Source organism: Pseudophryne corroboree, chromosome 9, assembly GCF_028390025.1.
Source record: "Pseudophryne corroboree isolate aPseCor3 chromosome 9, aPseCor3.hap2, whole genome shotgun sequence".
In the NCBI taxonomy this organism is placed as follows: domain Eukaryota; kingdom Metazoa; phylum Chordata; class Amphibia; order Anura; family Myobatrachidae; genus Pseudophryne; species Pseudophryne corroboree.
This window is the reverse complement of record NC_086452.1, coordinates 355525994-355551527: the sequence shown is the minus strand read 5'-3', so window position 1 is coordinate 355551527 and position 25534 is coordinate 355525994. Positions and strand designations below refer to the sequence as shown.

General features: G+C 46.7%; 1 protein-coding gene across 2 annotated transcripts; it reads right to left on the bottom strand.

Annotated features, from left to right (window-relative positions):
* Positions 1–3606: 3606 nt before the first annotated feature.
* On the bottom strand, positions 3607–8602 carry LOC134958242 (protein BTG1-like). Of its 2 annotated transcripts, none has more exons than XM_063940703.1 (3): positions 8334–8602; positions 5436–5581; positions 3607–4088 (listed from the first exon to the last, which is right to left on the bottom strand). In XM_063940703.1, the coding sequence occupies exons 2-3, from the start codon at positions 5551–5553 to the stop codon at positions 3745–3747; spliced, it is 462 nt and encodes a 153-aa protein (XP_063796773.1). In that variant the 5' UTR covers positions 5554–5581; positions 8334–8602; the 3' UTR covers positions 3607–3744. The 2 variants fall into 2 exon arrangements, with proteins under 2 accessions (XP_063796773.1, XP_063796774.1); XM_063940704.1 differs by lacking the exon at positions 8334–8602 and adding an exon at positions 5988–6183.
* Positions 8603–25534: the final 16932 nt, after the last annotated feature.

The following is a 25534-nucleotide window of genomic DNA, read 5'->3' as shown; positions in this document are numbered from 1 at the left end:
ATATGTGAAGAGGGATACAGAATGTCAATCTGTCCATTAGGTTGACATAATGTATGTTGACACTGTCATTTTGCCCGAATTATCCCATGTATCAACATTGTTGACATTTTACATGACAACATGTAGGTGTCACTCATGACTGAAGTCATAAGAAACAAACCTACCCAGACCCCATACATATAAGACAGGTTCAAGGATTAATTGACAGATAGATAGAAGCCCTAGATTCAGTGATAAGATTTAATCATGTGATTACTCCTGTTATGAAAAGGACTTTACCCAATAATAGTAGGCAGCAATTATAGCACATCTTAGTTATTTATACGACGCCTACATATTATGCAACACTTCACAGAGGTAACACCCACTATTATAATCACACCACCAGCATGCCACAGCCACTCTATCACTGGTCAATAACACATGTAAAAATTACAGTAAGGGCCACCTAACCATATGGAAATTAAACAACTTCATAAGAGCATCATATCTACATACTGTGCAAATGTTCTGCATACATTCCCTTAATTTTTACCGGTTTTAAGTATGAAAGATAGAACTCTGCAGAAAACAACAGAGGTGAAAAGCTCAAATGTATTTAACTTAATTTCACAGCACTCATAATATTAATTTGCAACCAGATTCTAAATAAATCTTTAGAAAGATGATGGTAGACATACATAATTTTTGAGGTGTAGGCTGTATGGTGCTGAATATTTTATTCAGATTACATGAATTTATTTTAATGTGGTTAGGTTTTATGGTTATTTTTCATAATAAAATAAATCTGTGAGATGCTGAACGTTGCTTATGAAAATAAAATACTGCAAAGCACTTTGGTGTTTGCCGGACAGGCCTTGCGGATATGACCATACAAAACCAATGTGCAAAGCCACAGAGACACTGCAAACCTTGGTATATATAGAGACTGAGAAATCTCCAAAGACGCACTGTGCAAAAGTCTAATCCACCAGTTTAGTTTCAGCCTGGTCATTAAAATAAACCTTTGTTATGGTTGATTGCAGCTCATGTTAGAAAAGCAACTGTTATTAGCCTCATTATTTACTGTAATCCAGTTCCCACCACCACTCCCCTGTAATACATGCTCCCTCCCCTCTATAATTCGCCAACTCTATAACCACTCGTTATTTAATTTCCTAAAATGGTTTACCTTAAACATATAGAACAAGGGAATACATACAGTATGCAGGCGGTTATATGACAGACACCAACATCCTGATCGGGGTTGGGCAGGTATGTGTAACCCCCTACCCCCCTTCCCACAGCCTAGACCTAACCTCATCCCCCCCAGCAGCCTAACCCTCCCTGGTAGTGCCTATAACTAACACCCCCCCCCCCCCCAATCCTAACCCTCCCTGGTGGTGTCTGACCCTAACCTCCCCTCCCTGCAGCCTAGCCCTAACCCTCCCTTCACTGCAGCCTAATCTTAATCCTCCCCCCACAACCGCCCTGAACCTAACCTCGATCGATCGGGATTCTAGCGTTTGGGATCCCGGCACTGGTATTTCGGTAAACGTCAGGATGGAGGTATCGGCATTCCAAGCAGTGTTGGCATATCGGCGTCTGTATTTCGACTGCCAGGATCCTGAACGAGACCTAAATCGCATCATCTGCTCTCCTTTCATGCAATACAGTTATGCAGACTGAAGTCTCAATTTAAAAAAAAATATACGTATCGGTGCATCTGCTTCATACATTGTGAAAGATCACCCGTATTCCACACGACTCCTCCCCTCTGTCTGTGCAAACTGATACACCTTTGAATACCCCTGCGCCCTGGTTGACATCTAAGGACCCTTGTGCAAATCAGAGGACTGTGTGCCCTAAGTTGGTTCTACACTGAGCACTGGATGTATAGTGCAGTTTAAAACTAAATGGGATTTATATGGTAAATTTTGCAAGTAAGCATGTGCTCGATGTTATCAAAAACTAGTACATGGGCAGACTAAATGGGCCAAGTGGTTCTTATCTGCCGTCAAATTCTATTCCTAGTGAAATCTCATATATAAATAGCCAATAAAACAGTTTTACATTACTGTATCAGTTAAAGCTTTTGTATTTGAATTGACACATTTGAAGTATTGATATATACAAGCACCAGTCGACTTCAAAGGCATATGCATCCCTATGGCTGATCATCTTTTTCTCTAACTGCTGGCCAGCTACAGTAGGTAAATAACAGTTGCAACTTAGAGAAACTCTGAAATCAACTCTAATGTACAAATTTGTGAATGTTACGAGTGGAATGTTTCATTTCTAGTAATTAGCAATGGTTTCCATATAGTTAGTGTATCCAAAAAGGTTTCAGAATTTTGAGTACATAGTATACTTTGCAGTCATTTAACAACCCCTTTTCACCCTTCTACCTAAAAAAAAAAGCTTTCACAACATTTAAAGCTGTACCATCCCTAAGTAGCCAGCTGTTTTTATGTTTCTCACTGTAAGTTGGCTACAGTTGGGGCAGGATCATTGGAAGGGCCAACCTGGAGGCACAATCAAATTGATTGTGGCTTCCAATTGGTCTTGCCACTGGAACCCCTCCAGCAGTGTACCAGTTTACGGCTGAGTGCTGCTAGGTTTATCACAAACCCTTGAAAAACAGACTGCAAGGAAAAGCCACTGGGCTTTATGGACATATTATTCACATTGATCATGCAGCTTTTTCAGTGGACCATTCGCTCTTTATTTCCATTTTTGTCTTATTAAAGTGTGTATATAAACACACTTATCTTATGATTTGACATTTATATGGGGCAGTATGGATGGTGTTATGGTTAGCATTACTGCCTCACAGCACTGAGGTCATGGGTTCGATTCCCACCATGGTTCTACCTGTGCGGAGTTTGTATATTCTCCCCGTACTTGCGTTGCTTTTCTCCCGGTACTCCGGTTTCCTCCCACAATCCATAAATATACTAGTAGGTCAATTGGATCCCAACACAAATTAACCCTAGTATGAATATGTGCTCGTGTAGATGTGGTAGGGAATATAGAGTGTAAGCTCCTCTGGGGCAGGGACCGATGTGAATGGCCAAATATTCTCTGTAAAGCGCTGCGGAATATGTGTGTCCTATATAAATAACTGATAATAAATAAATGTATCAGAAACTGTTAACTTTAGTTACGTGTATCTATCCTTTACATCTTTAATGCCTGTGAATTTAAATCATATGGAAAGTAAAAAAACAGCTCCTCAACGTTGCAGGCTTTAGATGAGAGGAGATTCTTAAATTAAAAAAAAAGTTATTTAAATGCTCTAGACGACTTTAGCTCTCCAGCTGCTGTGTAACACACTGTCAGCCTCCTCTTAATGTAGAAAAGTGTGTTATTTTAGAATTAAGTTTCATTTTTTTTAATCTAGTAAAAAAAATAATCAAAATTAAAAAAAAAGAAACCGGTAAAACACAATTATATTTTTTTTATTTAAAAAAAAAAAAAAAGAGCCAAGGCTTGTTCCAAAATATAAATTCTCTTGACTCAATATTCCATTTACAATTTCACATAGGGGCAGAAAATTATTTTGATAGAGCGTTTTAAACTCTGTTACAATTCTACGCTTACCTATAGCAACAAGAAAGTAGAGACTTGGCAGTACTACAATTTTAATGTCTAGGTGTTGAAGATGAGACAATTCATTTTTATCTACTGTTATAAGGAAGGGGACGTTGGATACATACAGAATCGTAAAATGAACTTTCTTAAATGTTCTGTGCGTGTGTCCACCTAGCCGGAAACGGTCATCATGTTGTAGTTTTTAGATGGGCTATTTCGTCCCAGCCGAAGTTCATCTTTGCAGCTTGAGTGGTTCTCTAAAGACTTCCCAACTGCTGGTGAGCTTTCGTACAATACACAGATAGATCCATCTTCCCCTATGCGATAAGAAACTTCAAATGGGTCAACCCAGAGTGTGAGCTCACTGGGCAGAAGCTGGAACAGTCTCTGGTGGCTGAGGCCAATATATCTGGCTGCCCGCCCTATCAAGGGGTCCATTTTGTGGTTGATTCTCAAGCAGCGATAGCCTGAACCTTTGCAAGGAACCTGGGGAAACCAGTGTTGTTTGTAATGATCTGTTGGAAACAAAGGGGAGAGGTGGGGAGTGGGGAAGTGGAGGAGGAGAAAAGTGAATGGGTTGCAGTAAAAAGGGGGTGGGATAAGAAGATTAAAAAAAATTAACTACTATTTCAATAGGTTTCAGTGTCTGGATTCATTGCAAAGTGTGAATTACAGATGATCAGACTTATTAAATAGGCTACCTAATTAACCCCTTTTTCCTTAGGGTATGGAAAATACTGACTTTATACTTGTATACATACATATATGCGTTACCGATTTTCATTGCCAACACAATACGAATATTTTATGTTAAGCTTATGTTGAAATTAAGATATTATATAGTTAGTTTAAATCAGATTCCTGCAGTGAGTCACCAACTAGCTCTAATTATATATCATACATGATCACAACAAAGAACACCAATGTTGTCAAAGTGCTTAAGTGAAGGTAAACAAAAAAAAAAGTCATGGTATAAAGGGTGTTTCAGGATGTTTAATAATATTTAATATCTAATGCATTTCCCACTACTGTACCCCGAGCTACCCTCTGACCCCCTTCCCTGTACCCACTTCTGCAGCATATACAAATAATCTTTAACATATAAAAGGTTTCCCCACTACTGTAGCCCCCTGCTACCCCCTGACCTGAACCCCCTTCTCTGTAGCCACTTGCATCATATACTAATAATCATTAACATACAAAAGGTTTCCCCACTACTGTATTCCCCCCCCCTCCCCTAGTGCCCCCTGACCTGAACCCCCTTCCCTGTAGCCACTTGCATCATATACTAATAATCATTAACATACAAAGGTTTCCCCACTACTGTATCCCCCCCCCCCTCCCCTAGTGCCCCCTGACCTGAACCCCCTTCTCTGTAGCCACTTGCATCATATACTAATAATCATTAACATACAAAGGTTTCCCCACTACTGTATTCCCCCCCCCCCCTCCCCTAGTGCCCCCTGACCTGAACCCCCTTCTCTGTAGCCACTTGCATCATATACTAATAATCATTAACATACAAAGGTTTCCCCACTACTGTATTCCCCCCCCCCCTCCCCTAGTGCCCCCTGACCTGAACCCCCTTCTCTGTAGCCACTTGCATCATATACTAATAATCATTAACATACAAAGGTTTCCCCACTACTGTATTCCCCCCCCCCTCCCCTAGTGCCCCCTGACCTGAACCCCCTTCTCTGTAGCCACTTGCATCATATACTAATAATCATTAACATACAAAGGTTTCCCCACTACTGTATCCCCCCCCCCCCCCCCTTGTGCCCCCTGACCTGAACCCCCTTCCCTGTAGCCACTTCTGCAGCATATACAAACGGATAAATAACAGGATTGGATCTTCTTACCTTTCATGGACTCCTGCAGGGACTGGCAGAACTGCTGCAGCTGGGGCTCCTGTATGACCCCACTGGTTTTCAGGAGCTTGGTGATGAATACAGCTGCTGTGGAGATCTCAGTCTTCATTGTGCCCGTTCTGCGTCCTGGTCCGATTCTACGCAAACCATATAACAATCCACTCAGTTTTCTAGTCTTCTAAGCATACACAACAAACGTCATCGAGGTGATGGCAATTGTTACAAATAAAAGAGTATATTTTCTTGCTAGTATTTGCATGGGGATTGTCACAATCCGGCCTTCTTACAGATCAGAGGCCAACAGATCTATCGATCTCCCAATTATTTCCCTTTATCAGTGTTAGGGAAACGAATGGGGTGCAGGCAGAGCACACAGTTTGCACCTATCTTGCCCACAGCTGGACGGTGTTGTGTTTGCCAGCTAGGAGAGTGGGCGGTCCTGTGGAGGTGGGGGGTTTACAAAGTGATTGAATTGTTTGTGTTTTCTGCTCCCCTCCCCTAATGTCACTAAACCCCACCCAGTCCTCAGTTTGAGGCGCTTGCCTTGCGATAGGTTCTGGGTTAGAAGAGCGGCTCTGTAGGGCTCTGGCCTTGTCGTGAGACTCCAGCCTGTCGGTCATGGACAGCCGTAAGGAAGCGGTTCTAATTCTAGGCTGCAAGAGAAGTCTACGGTCTGGTAAACAAGGGGTGGGAGGAGCTTGCGGCAAACCCCTCCTCCGTGACGTCACAATGGAAGCCAGCGAGCACGTCTGCACAGGTTTGGTATAGTGTATCAATAAACAAAGTCAACGTTCTGACGCTTCACGGGCAGGAATCTGCCTAGCAACAAGTGGGAGTGGGTGGTTGGCTGTGGGGGGAGTCTGCTCAGCAACAGGTGGAAAGGGGGGTGAAACGAAGTAGCCGCTTTACTTTTCCTCTTTAACCCCTACTGTCCGAGCCACACTATAAAGAGTCCGTTTCACTGACACCGACCTCTTATGTGGGTGAACTGAAAAAAATATGCATTTTAATATCAGCCAAACTCAAACAATAGAATACGGTTTGCTGTTCTGTTAAAGTGTATTTAATCGAAAAGATTATTTTCATTGTGTTGCAAGTCCATTTTTTTAAATGAAAAACTTTCTTACTATACATTATTCTTGTTGCAATTATAATAATAGTTATTGTTATCAAACTGTATAACTAGTGGGAACGCAACCTAGTTATTTACAGTATGGTTATGTACGATCCATGGAGCTAATTCAGAGATTTACGCTAAAGGCACATCAAGGGCATCTTTGGACATAGCTGCTGTGCGAAAATATGGTAATGCTACATCAGGGGTCTGAAGGCAGAAGAGGCACACTGCTGGTATTATATATCTGAATGCTGTGTCCAAAGGTGCAGCATCGGATCAACATCATCGGTCATAGCATTAGCCATCTGAGTAAGCCTAAAGGTGCATACACACTGGGCGTTTTTGCCCAGTGTGTATGCGCAGCGATGATGGCGGACATCGCTGGGCTGAAAATCGCTCAGTGCATACACACTGAGCGCTTTTCCCCCCTGCCCAGCGATGTCAGCGGGGGTGAACGGCTTTCCATAGCAGGACGCTATGGAAAGCTGTCCATCTACTGGTAATACCAGCAGATGAACGGCGGCCACCGGCGATAAAGCGGGAGCGCGCATCAGCGCTCATCGCCGGGGCATACACACTGGGCGGTTTTAATCTGAAAGCATCTCAAAACACCAAAAGTGAGCTGCTTTCAGCTCAAAATCGCCCAGTTTGTATGGGCCTGAAGGCTACTCAGAATGGCCTCCTCATCCCCACTTCCAAGGCCTCTCGGAAGATGTTGACACTGGTCTCGGCATGTCTCAAAACAGGGTCGTGTTGGCCCCCTTTTTCAAAGTTACTCCCCATTGCTGCCCCCAAACAGCCACAGCCTTAGGGGGTACTGCATGCGATCTTGCAGGACAAGCTCTGCACATGCATCTTTTTTGTAGTCCTACCTGCTCTGCTAGGAGTCTCACAGCAGAATAGCTGAACTGATTGGACTCATTTCCAATTAGAGGTCAGCAACTCACAAATATATCACCCACAATGTAATTGACTGCAAGATTGCTTGAATCTCTATTGATGTGGAGAAAAATAAATAAATAAACAATGCAGTGAGGATCCATTAAAATCAATAACTTTCATTTCAATGGCCTATTCATTTCAGTGTTTTTTATTTTTACATGTAGCACATTGCAAATAATGGAGTAAAATACAATACAACTGTCAACACTATTGTGTACACAATGCCCTCCCACAGAAATGAACAGATTTGTTTTCAAGTGCAGGAAAAGTCTTTAAATCTACAGATTAAAAATAGAGCACGCAGCACCCCTTTCCTTACTACTTCAAGCAAAGTGCACCTTCCAGTAAAGCAGTGGTTCTCAACTCCAGTTCCTCAAGTACCCCCAACAGGTCTTATTATTTGCATTTCTTTAATCAATCACAAGTGACTAAAGCTAGTTACACTCTTGCACCATATTATGCCGATTTGTCCAATCCGGGCAAATCGGAACATATCGTGCAGTGTGTATGGCCGATCACATGACCTCGACTGCGATGCAGTGAATATTAATGAGGGATGGAAAAGTGATAATTTTAACGCTTATTAATATCTGCCTAGTGTGTAACGGCAATCTCCCAAAGTACGGGACATAGGGGGTAATTCCGACCCATTCGCACGCTGCAGTGTTTTGTAGCCGTGTGACCAGGTCACAACAGCACATGGGTGCGGGCTGCAATGCACAGGCACGTTGCTGCGACGCCGGGCAGCGATGAGAAGAACGAAGACAGCATTTGCAGCGGTGAACGCAAGAAGATTGACAGGAAGAGGCCGGCCGGGGATGTCAACTCACCGTTTTCTGGGAGTGTAGAAGAAAATGCAGGCGTGCCCGGCCGTTTGCAGGGAGGGATCCTGACGTCAGCTCCAGGAAGGGTCATCGCAGCGGGTGAGTAAGTCTTGTGCTGTGCAGAGACTGCACAAACTTTTTCTTGTGCACCTCTCTGCACAGCCGATCGCAGCCCTGCACAGCTATAACCCCCTCCCCTGTTGGCAGCGATTACCTGGTTGCAGCAGTGCAATAAATAGCCTGCGTGCGACCAAGCCGGAATGACCCCCAAAGGGTAATCACCCTGCACATCGGCACAATTGCTGGTCACACTAGTGTGTACCCAGCTTTAATCTATTTTGCTGGGTCAGTAATTATCCCACCTGCTTCCACAGATGGAAATCCTCAAGGACATGGCCTGTTGGGGGGGGGGGGTACTTGAGGGCTGAGGTTGAGAACCACTGCAGTAAACATCACAGGACAACACTAGGGTTGCCGCCTCATCCCTTTAATTCTGGACACGTTAATTACACAGGTTCTGTGGCTGGCTGACTTCAAGAATCCATTTCACCTGGTTTTAATCAGCTACAAAACCTGTGTAATTAATATGTGCCCAGAATTAAAGGGATGAGGTGGCAACCCTAGACAACACAGAGGTGAATGTCCCGTTAGTATGATCCTAATTTAAGGTGCTATGCAAGCTGCAATTGTGCTTGCTAACTAGGTCAGTTGTCAAGAAGATTGCTGTTCTTAATCATATAAACAGGTTCATTAAGATCACGATAGCTGGTAAATCTGGTTAGACAATGAATCCACCTGATCATGATTTCTGTCATCACTCCTCCATGCTAAGTGTGGCCTCTATGGTTTGGTTATAAATTTGGTTATACATGTAGGAATTGTGTATGATCCGATCACATTATAATGTGGAATTCTTCATTTTTAACACTGTAGGATGCAGGGCTGGAGGAGGCCTTGGGGGGGCCCGGGACACTTAAGACAGGGGGGCCTGGGGGAAGAGGGGGGTGTATATTATACATACCTCTCAACTTGACCCATTCCAGGAGGGACAAAATGCTCTCTCCTGCACAGTCGCCTCTCCACCGCCCTGGTCACTGCTTTCCATGCGCGAGTTCAAGACTATGCCCGTGCTGCACCCCTTCAGTGGAATGCACTCTCCCGCTCCATTAGACTCTCCCCGACCATGCAAAGCTTCAAACGGGCACTAAAAACCCACCTATTCATCAAAGCGTACCCCTCTGATGCATAACCTAGTCCTGAGGCTGCTCCTCCATCCCCCTGTCCCATGCCTTGAATATCTCAGCTTTGCTTACATACTGCCACCAGGCTACCTCCCGCTTGCTTGCACCTCATGTCATCTGTCTGTCGACCCTTCCCACTAGATTGTTAGCTCTTTAGAGCAGGGCCCACTTTCCTCTTGTTATCTAAGCCCTTTTCTAGACACATTTCACCCGCATCTCTCTCCTACTCAGCGACCATCTTTACCGCTTTTTCTCCTGCTGGTAAAGGCTCATCTCTATCTATGGCCACCAGCCCCAAGTAGTACGATGATCACTCCCTCACTACTTACATCTTAGCTGTATTATGTCTTGAGAATTGTGGTGCTCTTTGTTACCTGTACTCTATTTATTATTTATGTACTGTAATGCTAAGTATTGTCTGCCTGTACTGTCCTTTGTATGGCGCTGCAAAACACTTGTGGCGCCTTATAAATAAAATGTAATAATAACAACTACTTAATTGATTAGAACGGTATTTCAACACAGGTGAGGAGGTTGCTTACAGCTCTCTCCCTCCCTTATATCTCTCCTATGGTTGGGAAGCTGCACTGGTAGGTCATGAAACTTGATACTCCTGTGTCCATGCCTGCACTGCATACTGGGGGTCATTCCGAGTTCGCTCGCTAGCAGATTTTAGCAGCATTGCACACGCTAGGCCGCCGCCCTCTGGGAGTGTATCTTAGTTTAGCAGAATTGCGAACGAGAGATTAGCAGAATTGCGATTAGAAAATTCTTAGCAGTTTCTGAGTAGCTCGACACTTACTCCTACACTGCGATCAGCTCAGCCCGTTTCGTTCCTGGTTTGACGTCACAAACACGCCCTGCGTTTGGCCAGCCACTCCCCCGTTTCTCCAGACACTCCTGCGTTTTATCCTGGCACGCCTGCGTTTTTCCGCACACTCCCAGAAAACGGTCAGTTTCCGTCCAGAAACACCCACTTCCTGTCAATCACACTCCGATCACTTCAACGATGGAAATTCTTCGTTCGGACGTGAGTAAATCTACTAAGTTTTGTGCTAAAATACTTAGCGCATGCGCACTGCGTACCATTTTCGCCTTAATCGCTCCGTTGCTAAAATCGGCAACGAGCGAACAACTTGGAATGACCCCCACTGTCCTTCTCGCATTCTGGCTCCATGGTTCTGCTGTTGCACAAGAGGGAGAGCTAGTGATGGCAGTATGCACCAGCTGGGCGACCCCTGCCAGAGGGGGGCCTGGGGTACAATATCCCCTGTGTGCTTCCACCCCCCCCCCCCCCTTCCCCTTCCTCCTTTAATCTGGCTATGGTTGGACTCAGCATGAGGGAAACTGTAACTGATATTCTTAATGCCATAGGTCTACACCACAGAACTCCATATCTATGTAGGTTGTATACTCATAGGCCCTCATTCCGAGTTGTTCGCTCGCAAGCGGATTTTAGCAGATTTGCTCATGCTAAGCCGCCGCCTACTGGGAGTGAATCTTAGCATCTTAAAATTGCGAACGATGTATTCGCAATATTGCGATTACACACCTCGTAGCAGTTTCTTAGTAGCTCCAGACTTACTCGGCATCTGCGATCATTTCAGTGCTTGTCGTTCCTGGTTTGACGTCACAGACACACCCAGCGTTCGCCCAGACACTCCTCCGTTTCTCCAGCCACTCCTGCGTTTTTTCCGGAAACGGTAGCGTTTTTTCCCACACGCCCATAAAACGGCCTGTTTCCACCCAGTAACACCCATTTCCTGTCAATCACATTACGATCGCCAGAACGATGAAAAAGCCGTGAGTAAAATTCCTAACTGCATAGCAAATTTACTTGGCGCAGTCGCAGTGCGGACATTGCGCATGCGCATTAAGCGGAAAATCGCTGCGATGCGAAGATTTTTACCGAGCGAACAACTCGGAATGAGGGCCATAATTTTTTACTTACCACAGTTTTTCTGATTTAAACAGCATGCGTTTATACGGAGATATTCCATCTGAGTAACACAGTATTTTTGTATTTTCTGCTTGATGCCTCACATTGGAAGTTTTTTCATGAATGTTGGACACTGGACACATTTACATATTTACATTTTTTGGGAGCATATGTGGATCACTTGGAGAACTTATTTTGTACAATTATTTCAGTAACATCAGTGTCCATTTGGCCCCTTTCTTTTGATTTCATCTGTATTTTTATTGACTGCTGCTGACAAGTGTTTCAGCTAATGTATATTTTAGTTGTGCAGCATTTACCATCACCAATTAGTCCTCTTCATTCTTGAAATTTGCTACATTTTTGCTATAAGATACACAGTACTCTTTTCAGCACAAGTCAGGGCTAAATTATTACTTATTAACTTTTTTTTATATACAGTAGCATTTACATATTACGCAGTGCTTTACAGAGAGTAATTCACGTCAGTTCCTGCTTCCTTGTTGCTTACATTGTATATTCCCTACCACACAGACACACATAATTTTATTTATTACCAGTTATTTATATAGCGCATACATATTCTACAGCGCTTTACAGACAATATTTTGCCATTCACATTCTGCTCCAGTAGAGCTTACAATCTGTATTCCCTACCACATGTACACACACCCATACACATACACGCACATGCTAGGGTTATTTGTTGTCTGAATACAATAAACATATTACTTTGTTTTAGGGTGTGTACACACGGTGAGATCCTTGCTCTGCCCGATTTTCACTTGCGATTTCCCTTGAACTCCCCGGAGCCCAGATAGGACAGATTTTGACTAACTTTTCTTGAGATATGGACTATGTGTGCTTACGATTTTGGCTTATGTGAGATTTTGGCTTATGTGAGATGTCATTGACATGCGAGATGAACTAGATAGTACACCGATCTAGCAAGGAATGACTTGCCTGCACATCTTTTCTTGCGATGCCTAACTGGCGGGACCGTACATCGGGTTCGCAAGGTGACTTTCACCTTGCGATCTGCACTAACTTTTCTTGCGATTTTGACTATATAGTCAAAATCGAAAGAAAATATCTCACCGTGTGTACACACCCTTAGGATTGTGGGAGGAAACCCATGCTAAACCCACACAAACATGGGAAGAACATACAAACTCAACAGAGTTAAGGGTGGCGATCAAACCCAAGACCTCTGTGCTGTGAGACAGTAATGCTAACCACTATGCCATTCGTGCTGCCTTTAGGAGGGTGGTCTTCAGTATGCCGACTGTCGGGATCCCGGCGCACAGTATACCGGCGCCGGGATCCCGATAGCCGCCATACCGACACTTTTTCTCCTTCGTGGGGGTCCACGACCCCCCTGGAGGGAGAATAAAATAGCGTGGCAAATGCAGCGAGCCCGCAAGGGGCTCATTTGCGCTCGCCATGCTGTCGGTATGCCGACGGTCGGGCTCCCGGTGCCGGTATGCTGGTCGCCGTGAGCCCGGCCGCCGGCATACCATACTACACCCCTTTAGGACAGTAACAAGGGTGTGTGACACCACCTAGGGTGCAAGGCCACGGGGGCTGCGTGGGCATAGCCCTGATGGCACCATGGAGAGACAGCCCCGCCACTCATTTCCACTTATCGCTACACAGAAATGTGTACTTACGACATGCCTGCAACCCATCTTCCTGATCCTAATAGTCCCCCAGTGCATATTGTGTAACAGTATTTCAGGGTGCTGGCCCCAGAAGCAGAGGTGTCCTGAGATAGCATTGCATGCTCTAGGGTTCATTTTTGCCAGAAGCCAAATAATCTACTAGTATATTTTTAGATTGTGTGAAACTCAAAAAAAAAAAAACACTGTGAGACTATACAAACTCCACACAGATCGGGTACTGACTGGCCCAGGGATCTGAGGCAGCAATGTTGACCACAGTGCAAGAGTGCTGCCCAGTAAATTATGTATACATGTTATACATTGTCTGTCCCGCATTGTGCTGTTTTGTATTGCTTTCTTTTTGTATGGTCAAAGGTCAGTTTATTACGGCTCTTCTTTTTCATCCATATCTTACTTTTTTCCAGTAGCGCTATTTATGTGAAAGAATTGTATTCATCTGTTGTACATACATAGATAATTTATAAGGGCTATGAAACCCTGTGTAAAAATATTAACTTAATGATGAAAACAGTTCTGAAATGTGAGAAGCTGTAAAGCATTTAAGTTCAAGTAACGCTGAATGGTAGACAAAACAGAGCCAGGAAGAGATTACATTCTGCTGTAGTGACTCACACAAGGGTCATTTCTTCCCAACACCCCACCCCGTTACTCACTGAAACTTCTGAGCGCCCAATCACAATGGTATGAAGTTGTAAAATGGATGTTGTGGAGGAGGGCAAAGGGCATCAGGTTTCTAAATATCAGTTTGTATGAAAAAGGTCCAGCCTGTCACTTTAACACAGAGAATGTGAGAGTTGCAGTGAAGACATTCATGAAACAGAAGGTATCCACAAGTTCATAGATTTTCATGTCTCTGTCTATATGTCATTCCCAGAAGAAGGAAGAATGGAATAATTAGTTTTTTGGTTCATCACAATGAAATGCTCTTGAGATGCTTGTAGTCCCATAATAACTTTAATGCATGCACTGGCCAGAAAAAAACAAACCCAGAAACCCAGGAAAAAAGCCTTTGTGCTAATATGGTGCATAAAGAAAAGCAAGTAGCATTCTTTTATTAGGAAAAATCATACATTACATACTGGTGAAATCAAATGTTTCAGGTTGGGGTGGGTTAAGTCTTTATTTTGGTACATCCGTATTTAAGAATAACATGGTTGTGGATTGGTATAACAGAATACGGTCAGGCAGGGGCGGATTGGGAACAAAAAGCGGCCCTGGAAAAATTTGTATTAGTGGCCCTGTCATGACTAAGGTTTTTGTGAACCCGGTGCTAGCGAAGTCTGCGCGGGCGACTGGAGGACTACACGAATACCACCACTGACCTGGTTTTGGAAGTGTTGTGGACTCGGGGTCTCTTCCGGTGACTGGGAAGAGGAACCGCGGCAGAGATGGCCGAATCCAAGTTCTCCTCATGCAGGATGAGGTCGGCAGACAGGAAGCACGTGTGGGCGCTGAAGGTCTCCTGAAAGACAGAACTGGAAAGGCGCTGATGAATCAGTGAAGAATAACAGGTACAACTGTGCTAAAGGGCACGGGGTGCTTGGGGACACTGAGGTGCTTGGAGACACTGAGGTGCTTGGAGACACTGAGGTGCTTGGAGACACTGAGGTGCTTGGAGACACTGAGGTACTTGGAGACACTGAGGTACTTGGAGACACTGAGGTACGTAGAGGCACTGAGGTACGTAGAGGCACTGAGGTGCGTAGAGGCACTGAGGTGCGTAGAGGCACTGAGGTGCGTAGAGGCACTGAGGTGCGTAGAGACACTGGGGTGCGTAGAGACACTGGAGTGCGTAGAGACACTGGGGTGCTGAGGCACGGAGGCACGGAGGTGCTGGAAGCACGGAGGTACTGAGGCACGGAGGTCCTGAGGCACGGAGGTACTGAGGTGCTGAGGCACGGAGATGCTGAGTCACGGAGGTGCTGGAAGCACGGAGGCACGGAGGTGCTGGAAGCACGGAGGTACTGAGGCACGGAGGCACGGAGGTCCTGAGGCACGGAGGTACTGAGGTGCTGAGGCACGGAGATGCTGAGTCACGGAGGTGCTGGAAGCACGGAGGCACGGAGGTGCTGGAAGCACGGAGGTACTGAGGCACGGAGGCACGGAGGTCCTGAGGCACGGAGGTACTGAGGTGCTGGAAGCACGGAGGTGTTGGAAGCACGGAGGTACTGAGGTGTTGGAAGCACGGAAGTACTGAGCTCTGGAGATCCCAACTACAACAGTAGTAAAACTGAAACACGACAGCTGTGGTTTTCAGTGGAGAACATGGAATTCAGTACTGTGCCTTTAAGACGAAACATTGCAGCTGTGCCTTTACATTGAGACTCAGGGAAATGGTGAAATCAAATGGCAACACACAAGTAACCATACAGGAACAAGGGAACAGAGTTTCCACAGGAACTTAGGTACAATGGTTACCTTAAGGGAGCTCAGCATAAAGACTCTCACAAGGCTGTATGTGACACGAGGAAATGGCCCAGATTCCAACTCAGCCTCCTGATTTATACTTCCTGGTCCTTGATGATTGGTGGGCAGGATTAGGTGATGTCACTGTCATGTGACTACTCTAGCCAAGGCTGTGATGTAGAATGAGGCCTAGCAGGCCAAGAGAACACTGAAGCCTGGACTTCTGCAAAACACAGGATGCTTGCTTTTAGATTACTGAATTCAGCCTCACACAGGAGATCACCACAGGTGGAGCTGATTACCTCTCAGGCAGAGAACTCAGGAAACTCAGTGCTGACAAGCTGTTTAACTCCGTGAGTGAAAAGACACAGGATCCAGGACAGAAAGCAGGGGTAAGTCACCAAATATGAGAATTACAGTCAGGATTGTGACAGTATCCCCCTCTTCGAGGGTGGACTCCGGACACCCATCCAATCTTAGGGGAACTTGAGAAATTCATACAGAAGAATTTAGGACCTTTGTTGATGCCTCTTCTTCTTATGGGAACGTTTGGTTTTGACCAAGGACCGCGGGATCTCCTGTAAAGAAAAACCTTCCTTAGAAAACATGGGGGCTCCCAAGAAAGGAGTAGCATCATGGACTGGATCAAATTCAGAGTCTGAGTCCAAGTCTAATGGAAGATATGAATCTCCCATAGATACACAGTTTGCAGATGAAAATGAGGTGCACTGGAGATTTAAATTCTCTGGGCTAGGAGAGACTCCAACATGAGCAATTTTAATGGTCGGATTCTTACTGAAGGAGATTCTTAGATTATCCCTGGGAGGACAGCACAAACTTCCTTCTGCATTCCCTTTAGAGCCTGATTTCTTTACCGAGTCAGATTCCATAGGTTTAGGACCAAATTCTTTAACCACAGCATTACTAAAATTCTGTAAGTCATGGAACACAGGATCATTACTCTCAAAAAGCATGTTGGCCCACTCCAAAGCTCTTCCTCTGAATGCCAGGAACAGATATCGAGTAACGTTGGAAGGAGTTACTGCACCTGAAGGATCAGACTCCATCCGAGACAGAAATTGTTCAACCAAAGCGGCATATTGCAGTAAATCTCCATCGAAGTAAATAGGTGGTAAACCATCAGACGAAAGCTTAGAGGCTGAAACTGGAGAAATCTTTGACTGGACGAGTAGGACTGGATTGGATCCGGGGATGCTTGAATTGGCTGGAACCAAAGGAGACTGACCAGGCTGGTCCTGGAGTAACACTGGACCGGCTGGAACCGGAACGAACTGACCAGGCGGAGCCTGGAGTATTGCTGGACCGGCTGGAACCGGAACGGACTGGCCAAGCTGGGCCTGGAGTATTGCTGGACCGGCTGGAACCGGGACGGACTGACCAGGCTGGGCCTGGAGTATTGCTGGACCGGCTGGAACCGGGACGGACTGAGTCCTTTCTTCACGGGGCTGAACCAAGGCAGGAGCCCCCACTTCACGGGGCTGGGCTGAGGCAAGAGCCCCCACTTCAAGGGGCTGGGCTGAGGCAAGAGCCCCCACTTCAAGGGGCTGGGCTGAGGCAAGAGCCCCCACTTCAAGGGGCTGGGCTGAGGCAAGAGCCCTCTCTTCACGGGGCTGGTCTGCGCTCTGAAGGCTCTCTGGCTGGGCAGCGCTCTGAAGGCTCTCTGGCTGGGCAGCGCTCTGAAGGCTCTCTGGCTGGGCAGCGCTCTGAAGGCTCTCTGGCTGGGCAGCACTCTGTAGACCCTCTGGCTGGGCAGCACTCTGTAGACCCTCTGGCTGGGCAGCACTCTGTAGACCCTCTGGCTCTGGACCCTCGGATCCCCTTCCTGGGGCTGTACCCTCGGAACCCCCTCCTGGGGCTGGACCCTCTGAAGAACCCCCTCCTGGGGCTGTGCCCTCTGAAGAACCCCCTCCTGGGGCTGGACGCTCTGAACCCCTCACTGGGGCTGGACGCTCTGAACCCCTCACTGGGGCTGGACGCTCTGAACCCCTCACTGGGGCTGGACACTCTGAAGAACCCCTTCTTGGGGCTGGACACTCTGAAGAACCCCTTCTTGGGGCTGGACACTCTGAAGACGCCCCCCCTGGGGCTGAAGACACGGACGCCCCCCCTGGGGCTGGACACTCTGAAGACGCCCCTCCTGGGGCTAGACACTTTGAAGACGCCCCTCCTGGGGCTGGACACTTTGAAGACGCCCCTCCTGGGGCTAGACACTCTGAAGACGCCCCTCCTGGGGCTGGACACTCTGAAGACGCCCCTCCTGGGGCTGGACACTTTGAAGACGCCCCTCCTGGGGCTGGACACTCTGAAGACGCCCCTCCTGGGGCTGGACACTCTGAAGACGCCCCTCCTGGGGCTGGACACTCTGAAGACGCCCCTCCTGGGGCTGGACACTCTGAAGATGCCCCTCCTGGGGCTGGACACTCTGAAGACGCCCCTCCTGGGGCTGGACACTCTGAAGACGCCCCTCCTGGGGCTGGACACTCTGAAGACGCCCCTCCTGGGGCTGGACACTCTGAAGACGCCCCTCCTGGGGCTGAAGACACGGACGCCCCCCCTGGGGCTGGACACTCTGACTCCTCTGTGACTCTAAATGGCTTGAATATTCTTCTCTGGACACCCAACTTGGGATAAGGTCTTTTAATCACCGGACCCCAGTCATAAATTTGAGTCTCTTTCCGAGTAGCCATCTTGATACCCCCGTCAGCAGTAGCAGGATCGGCTACTGTGGATGACTTGTAGACATGAGCACTGTGATACTGCGATTTGTCACCATTCCCTGGCTTGCGAAGAATGCAGTCTTTAACAAAATGACCAGAATTTCCACAGTAAAGACAGAGATGTAGCTCCTTACGCCGCTGACGTTCAGCTTCAGAGAGCTTGGGCCGTGGATAGCTCTGATGAAAAACTTTCCCTTGCGCAGAGGAAGAGACTCTATTAACTGGATGGGACAAAACAGGGTCAACAACGTTGGTAGTATTCCTGAGGAGATCAGGCATCACAGAGAGAATACTAGGCAAAAGTTCTTGTAACTGTAATAACATCTGGTAGAATATCTGCAGTAGGTCAGGAGTCTTAGAGCAGAAGGTCAGAGAATCTCTGGAGAAAGAATTCCGCTGCAGACACTGTGCCAATTGATGCTGAGTCGACTCCAGACCTTCCAAGCGTCCTGCAATTTTGCTTAGGAGGTCATGCGTCAGACTAACACTTTCGGCCGGGTCCATGGGGCCATTTCCTACTGTCATGACTAAGGTTTTTGTGAACCCGGTGCTAGCGAAGTCTGCGCGGGCGACTGGAGGACTACACGAATACCACCACTGACCTGGTTTTGGAAGTGTTGTGGACTCGGGGTCTCTTCCGGTGACTGGGAAGAGGAACCGCGGCAGAGATGGCCGAATCCAAGTTCTCCTCATGCAGGATGAGGTCGGCAGACAGGAAGCACGTGTGGGCGCTGAAGGTCTCCTGAAAGACAGAACTGGAAAGGCGCTGATGAATCAGTGAAGAATAACAGGTACAACTGTGCTAAAGGGCACGGGGTGCTTGGGGACACTGAGGTGCTTGGAGACACTGAGGTGCTTGGAGACACTGAGGTGCTTGGAGACACTGAGGTGCTTGGAGACACTGAGGTACTTGGAGACACTGAGGTACTTGGAGACACTGAGGTACGTAGAGGCACTGAGGTACGTAGAGGCACTGAGGTGCGTAGAGGCACTGAGGTGCGTAGAGGCACTGAGGTGCGTAGAGGCACTGAGGTGCGTAGAGACACTGGGGTGCGTAGAGACACTGGAGTGCGTAGAGACACTGGGGTGCTGAGGCACGGAGGCACGGAGGTGCTGGAAGCACGGAGGTACTGAGGCACGGAGGTCCTGAGGCACGGAGGTACTGAGGTGCTGAGGCACGGAGATGCTGAGTCACGGAGGTGCTGGAAGCACGGAGGCACGGAGGTGCTGGAAGCACGGAGGTACTGAGGCACGGAGGCACGGAGGTCCTGAGGCACGGAGGTACTGAGGTGCTGAGGCACGGAGATGCTGAGTCACGGAGGTGCTGGAAGCACGGAGGCACGGAGGTGCTGGAAGCACGGAGGTACTGAGGCACGGAGGCACGGAGGTCCTGAGGCACGGAGGTACTGAGGTGCTGGAAGCACGGAGGTGTTGGAAGCACGGAGGTACTGAGGTGTTGGAAGCACGGAAGTACTGAGCTCTGGAGATCCCAACTACAACAGTAGTAAAACTGAAACACGACAGCTGTGGTTTTCAGTGGAGAACATGGAATTCAGTACTGTGCCTTTAAGACGAAACATTGCAGCTGTGCCTTTACATTGAGACTCAGGGAAATGGTGAAATCAAATGGCAACACACAAGTAACCATACAGGAACAAGGGAACAGAGTTTCCACAGGAACTTAGGTACAATGGTTACCTTAAGGGAGCTCAGCATAAAGACTCTCACAAGGCTGTATGTGACACGAGGAAATGGCCCAGATTCCAACTCAGCCTCCTGATTTATACTTCCTGGTCCTTGATGATTGGTGGGCAGGATTAGGTGATGTCACTGTCATGTGACTACTCTAGCCAAGGCTGTGATGTAGAATGAGGCCTAGCAGGCCAAGAGAACACTGAAGCCTGGACTTCTGCAAAACACAGGATGCTTGCTTTTAGATTACTGAATTCAGCCTCACACAGGAGATCACCACAGGTGGAGCTGATTACCTCTCAGGCAGAGAACTCAGGAAACTCAGTGCTGACAAGCTGTTTAACTCCGTGAGTGAAAAGACACAGGATCCAGGACAGAAAGCAGGGGTAAGTCACCAAATATGAGAATTACAGTCAGGATTGTGACAGGCCCCACATGGGCAGGACCAGAGGTGTAAGGTCTAGCCATGGGCCATGGCAGCAGCACCCTCCCCCCAAGACTTTCCATATAGTGGGCATGTCCAGCATCAAGGGGGAAGTTAAAAAGAAATAAAATTAAATATTATGAGAACATTATATGATACGCCTTCAGAATTTAGGAAACTATAAAATTATTTAGAAAGATATATTTTCTTGCTTATTACACCAACCGTATCCCAATCACTATTCACTCAATCTTATATGTCAGCCAAGCAGGCAGGCAGAGCACACAATAGATTATCTGCAATCACAGGCTAAGTGGCAGTAATTTTCATATATGCAAATTATTTTGCATCTAATTCATTATGTCTATAAAAAGGACCACATGTCCTCAAACAAAACAGGCCCCACTGGTGCATCGGCCCACCGGGAATCTTCCCTGTAAACCCTATGAACAATCCGCCTCTGCGGTCAGGATACCGGCGTTTGGGATCCCGGCAGTTGGAATGCTGACGCTGGAATCCTGACACCACTTGGAATGCCGACGCCGGCATCCCGATATGAATTAAAATGGCCCACCAGAATCCCAGTCGATTGAAAGATGGGGAACACTTGGGTACAAAAATAGAAATAAGGATCAGATGGCGCTATTCACTTAAAATAGAATATCTTATTTAATAAAAGGCTGACGCTGCTTATGAGATTTGTGCTGATCTGTGTCTGTTATTCAGGACCTAGGGCCTAATTCAGTCCTGAATGCTGTGCTGCAACTTTGCAGAGGTCTGTGATCAGATAGTCACTGCCCAGGGAGAGTGAAAACCCGCCCCGTGCAAGTGTGCGAATGCGTAAGCCATGCAAAAATTCCACCACACAGCGGACAGCTGCAAATCCGTTCGCAACTCACCATCTAATGATTTTTGGACTTACTCCTCCAGTGCGATAGAATCCCTGAAAACGCTTGGGAATGCCTGCGTTTTTCCTGACACTTCCTGAAAACGGGCAGTTACCACCCCCTAACGTCCTCTTCCTGTCAATCACCTTCCGAACGCCTTACAATCGAAATTTTCGGACCTCCTGTTGCTGTACAAAGTCACACAACAGCGATCAGGAATCGGGCCCCTAATTCAATAGGTAAAATCTGGCAGATGTTTCTCTCAAAATTAAAAGCTTTTATTATACACATAAATACATGCTAGACCAGACAAATTGAAAATGTTGCAAATGGAAAGAAACAATATTACAATTTATACCATTACATTGAAAACAACTGTTGTTTGTCATGTGACCGACACCGTATTCCTGACAACACTCAGGACACGGCGCCGGAACACCGACAGATGTCATCCTGATGGTAAGTAGCAGGGTACAAATCCATGTGGCTGCGAAATTTGCGTATTTTTGCATTGTCGCACACATAATTGCAGCTGCGCCGGCATTAGCGCCCATTTCTGAATCAGGCCCACAGGTTCCTTTTGGAGTAGTTGGAAGTTCAGGGACTGGGAACATGACTCTACACAGATTGAAACACAGGGTATGTTTGTACTAGTAAATGCAGTTGGGGATAAAGCACTGCTCCCTTATAAACAACCACGGTTTCCTCCTTCTAGACAAAGTTCATACACATTTCTAGAACAACACATCCTTTTATGGAGTGCCAGACCCATGGGTTGTGGATGCCGGACCAAGACAGGCATAGACAGACATACCAAAAACAGGAGATTGCTTCAAGTTAAAAAAGTTGTACAATAGAATGCCAACATTTGCTATCATTGCCTGACTTTTTTTTTATGATTTAAAAATATTCAGGATTATAATTTTCACTAACATGTACATGACAGGAAATATTGTGTCTTGGGGGTACATTTACTAAAGATTTTTCCTTAGTAAACTAAGGTGTTTTTGCATCCTATTTTTGTATGATCAAAACCATTGGGATCGATGGTGGGTTCAGGTAAGAAGGTCACAACGACCTTTAGCAGGGTTCAGTTTGAAATACTGGCGTCCAGAATGCCATCCATCAGTATAGCGACAGCAGGATCGCGGCAACCAGTATGCCGGCAACGGGGCGAGCGATAGAAAGTCCCTTGCGGGCTTGCCGCGCTCGCCACAGGTTATATTCTCCTTCAGTGGGTGTCATGGACACCTACAGAGGGAGAAAAGCATGTGGTGCCAGTATTCCAGCGGCGGTATTTTACCGTTAGTCAGGATTCTGACATCGGCATTGTGACCTCCGGGATACAACTATCGGTATTGTACCTGCTTCCCCTTTAGCAAGTATTGTAGTTTTGAGCATAAACTCGCTGTGGATCGGTGAGGGATCTCATTGATTTTTAAATCCTTACCACTTAGTCAAGATAGCTTTTACTTTCACTAACAAGGTTTGCAATTTTTATGGGTTTGGGATAAACTATTTAGACCCTTCAGTTATAATAATGTCTAATGTTGCAGGTTTTGGTTCTTTTATCAGGGCCACAACTAGGGGGGGCTTGGGGGGGCACGTGACCCAGGTGCTGAATTTGAGGAGGTGCCAAGACATGGCTCCTTCCACCTTCCGCTCCTTTAACCAGCTCTCCCCCAGCCGCAAGGCAGCTGGACTCGGGGTAAGTGGCGAATCCATCCTCTCTCTCTCTCTCTCCTCTCTCCCCTCTTCCCCTCTTTCTCGCACTATCTTTCCTCTCACTCACTCTCTCTCTCTCTCTCATCCCCCCATCTCTCCCTCACCTCTCCCTCTCTCCTCTATCTTTCCATCCTCTCTCTCCTCTCTCCCCCTACCATCGGATGCTACAGATGTGCACGCTGCAGCTCTTACAGCCCCCCTAAGCTGCCTTGATGTTGCTTTGGGCAGTGCCGTAATTCCAGGCACTGGGGACATACAGCTCATGATGTCATGCGCTCAGGGGGCGTGGCTGACACAGGGCGCAGTAAGGCCCTGTTACAACGCTGATTGGTCAACATAATTTATAACCCTACAAACATTTTCATTCAGGTGCATCACACAGAAATTTTTGCCTCCGTCTGCACCGCAAATGGCTTAAAGGATCATGCATGAAGAGGTCACACTCTGTAGTCTATTAGCTGCAAAAAGTTGTTTGGTTACACAGCCCATGCTGCTGCTAGCACATAAACAGCCTACACAGTTTCCATTTGCACAGACTTGTTCTTATGTATCCTCCCCCCATGTGCTTTATACTGGAACAGTTTACATTTTTCTCTGCCACAATCCAGGTGCAGGAACTGCGCAATCAGACAGAAACAAAACTTCCTTTCATTCATCTCGTAATTAAAAGTTAGCTCAAGACACAGTTTCACAAATATGTGCAAAACAGAATGTTATACAGGAAGCTTAGGGGGAACATAACTGCATACTGTATGCTGTACATATAACAGTGTCTTACTAATACAAGTACCTTTCATAGAGATGTGCATTTTTAAGGAAATAAACTTTTTTAGTTGTAAACTTATACCCCTTTCACACCGCACAAATAACCCGGATTCATACTTCCCAACTGTCCCGATTTTCGCGGGACAGTCCCGGTTTTTGGGGACTGTCCCGCTGTCCCACCCGCGGGCAGCAGTGTCCCGCGGTGGTGGTGGGAAGGGGGGGGGTGGGGGGAGTTGGGAGGCTCTGTCTCTTGCTGCTCTGCTTAGCGGAGCAGTGGTGAATAGACGCTGTGCGCATGCGCACAGCGTCTATTCACTGGAGTCAGAGGGAGAGGGGGCATGCCAGCAGCTCACAGAGCGCTGGGCATGCCCCCTCAGTGACGAAAACGGGGCATGGCTCACGATAGTGGGTCCTCCCATGAAGCCACGCCCCCTTTTCATAGATCATGCTCCCTCTTCCAATGAGGAAAAAGTTGGGAGGCCCCCTTTTCATAGACCATGCTCCCTCTTCCAATGAGGTCAAAGTTGGGAGGTATGCGGAATGACGCTGGTCTAGGGACGGTGTGAAAGGGGTATGTTCTGGTTTCCCGGGTCAGCTGACCCAGTATTTCCTAGGTTGCCTGACCAGGTATATCAATCTTGCATCTGGCCGGGTTGGTCTTGCCAGTCTGAAAGGAGTCCAAGCGGGTTTTATATATATATTATATATATATATATATATATATATATATATATATATATTTGAGACTCACTATTTGTCCTAACACTGAAGTTGCACTCCACCTACTTTATTGGACAATGCGCAGAAAGTTGTAGGCTATCAGAGGTTTTTAATTTGGGAAGTTAGCAAGTAATTACGACAGTTGATCTAGAATATGTGCATTAACCTAAACAAAGAACTATGCAAAACATTGCCAGACCAGTTTCTCAGTAAACACTGCACATTTTTCACAAGCCATAGAACCCGTCCTACTGTAAACCCAAAATTGGTTTAATCTTACATTTTTCAGAATACGTAAGAGATCTGAAACCTTGCAACCACAAACTAATATATAACTTTACACCAAGCAAGTAGTAGCTCTTCTTTGGAGAAGAATTCCAAGAAGGAGCTCAGGACCTGATTCATATTTGTAAGTAACTGCACAGCCGTAATGAAGCGGCTGTCCAATTCTGTGTAATTAAAATTCAAACATCTGTAGGAGATAGATGCTTCCTGCATGTATTTGTGAGATCTGAGTGCTGTGTTTGAGGACACAGGCTCAGATCATCATTGCGAACATCGGTTGGGATCTGCAGTGTTTTTAGGCAGTGTAACCTGAAAGTTACTCAGACTGTCCGTCGGATCCAGACACCAGGGTCCAGTAAGTCTGCATCCGACGATGCAGACCCTGTACCCATCACAAAAGACATAGAAATCGCACTATTGTATCTTGCTGAGACAATAAATCCAATAGTACAGTGTTTTTAAAATGTATTCACCAGGGGCGCTTTAAGAGGATGAGGCCCGGGGGCAGCCTCCTCCGTTCGGGCCCCCTCCTCTCTGCCGGCAGTGCTGAGAGTCTGAGCACTAGAGCGCTCAGACTCTACTGCGCATGCGCAGATCTCCGGGAAAATGGCCACTGGGCCATTTTCACTGAGTTTTAACACCGCAGTGGATGTCGGCGCGGGACTCCAGAGGGGTGAGTATTTAGAAAATGGGTGCAGCGTGT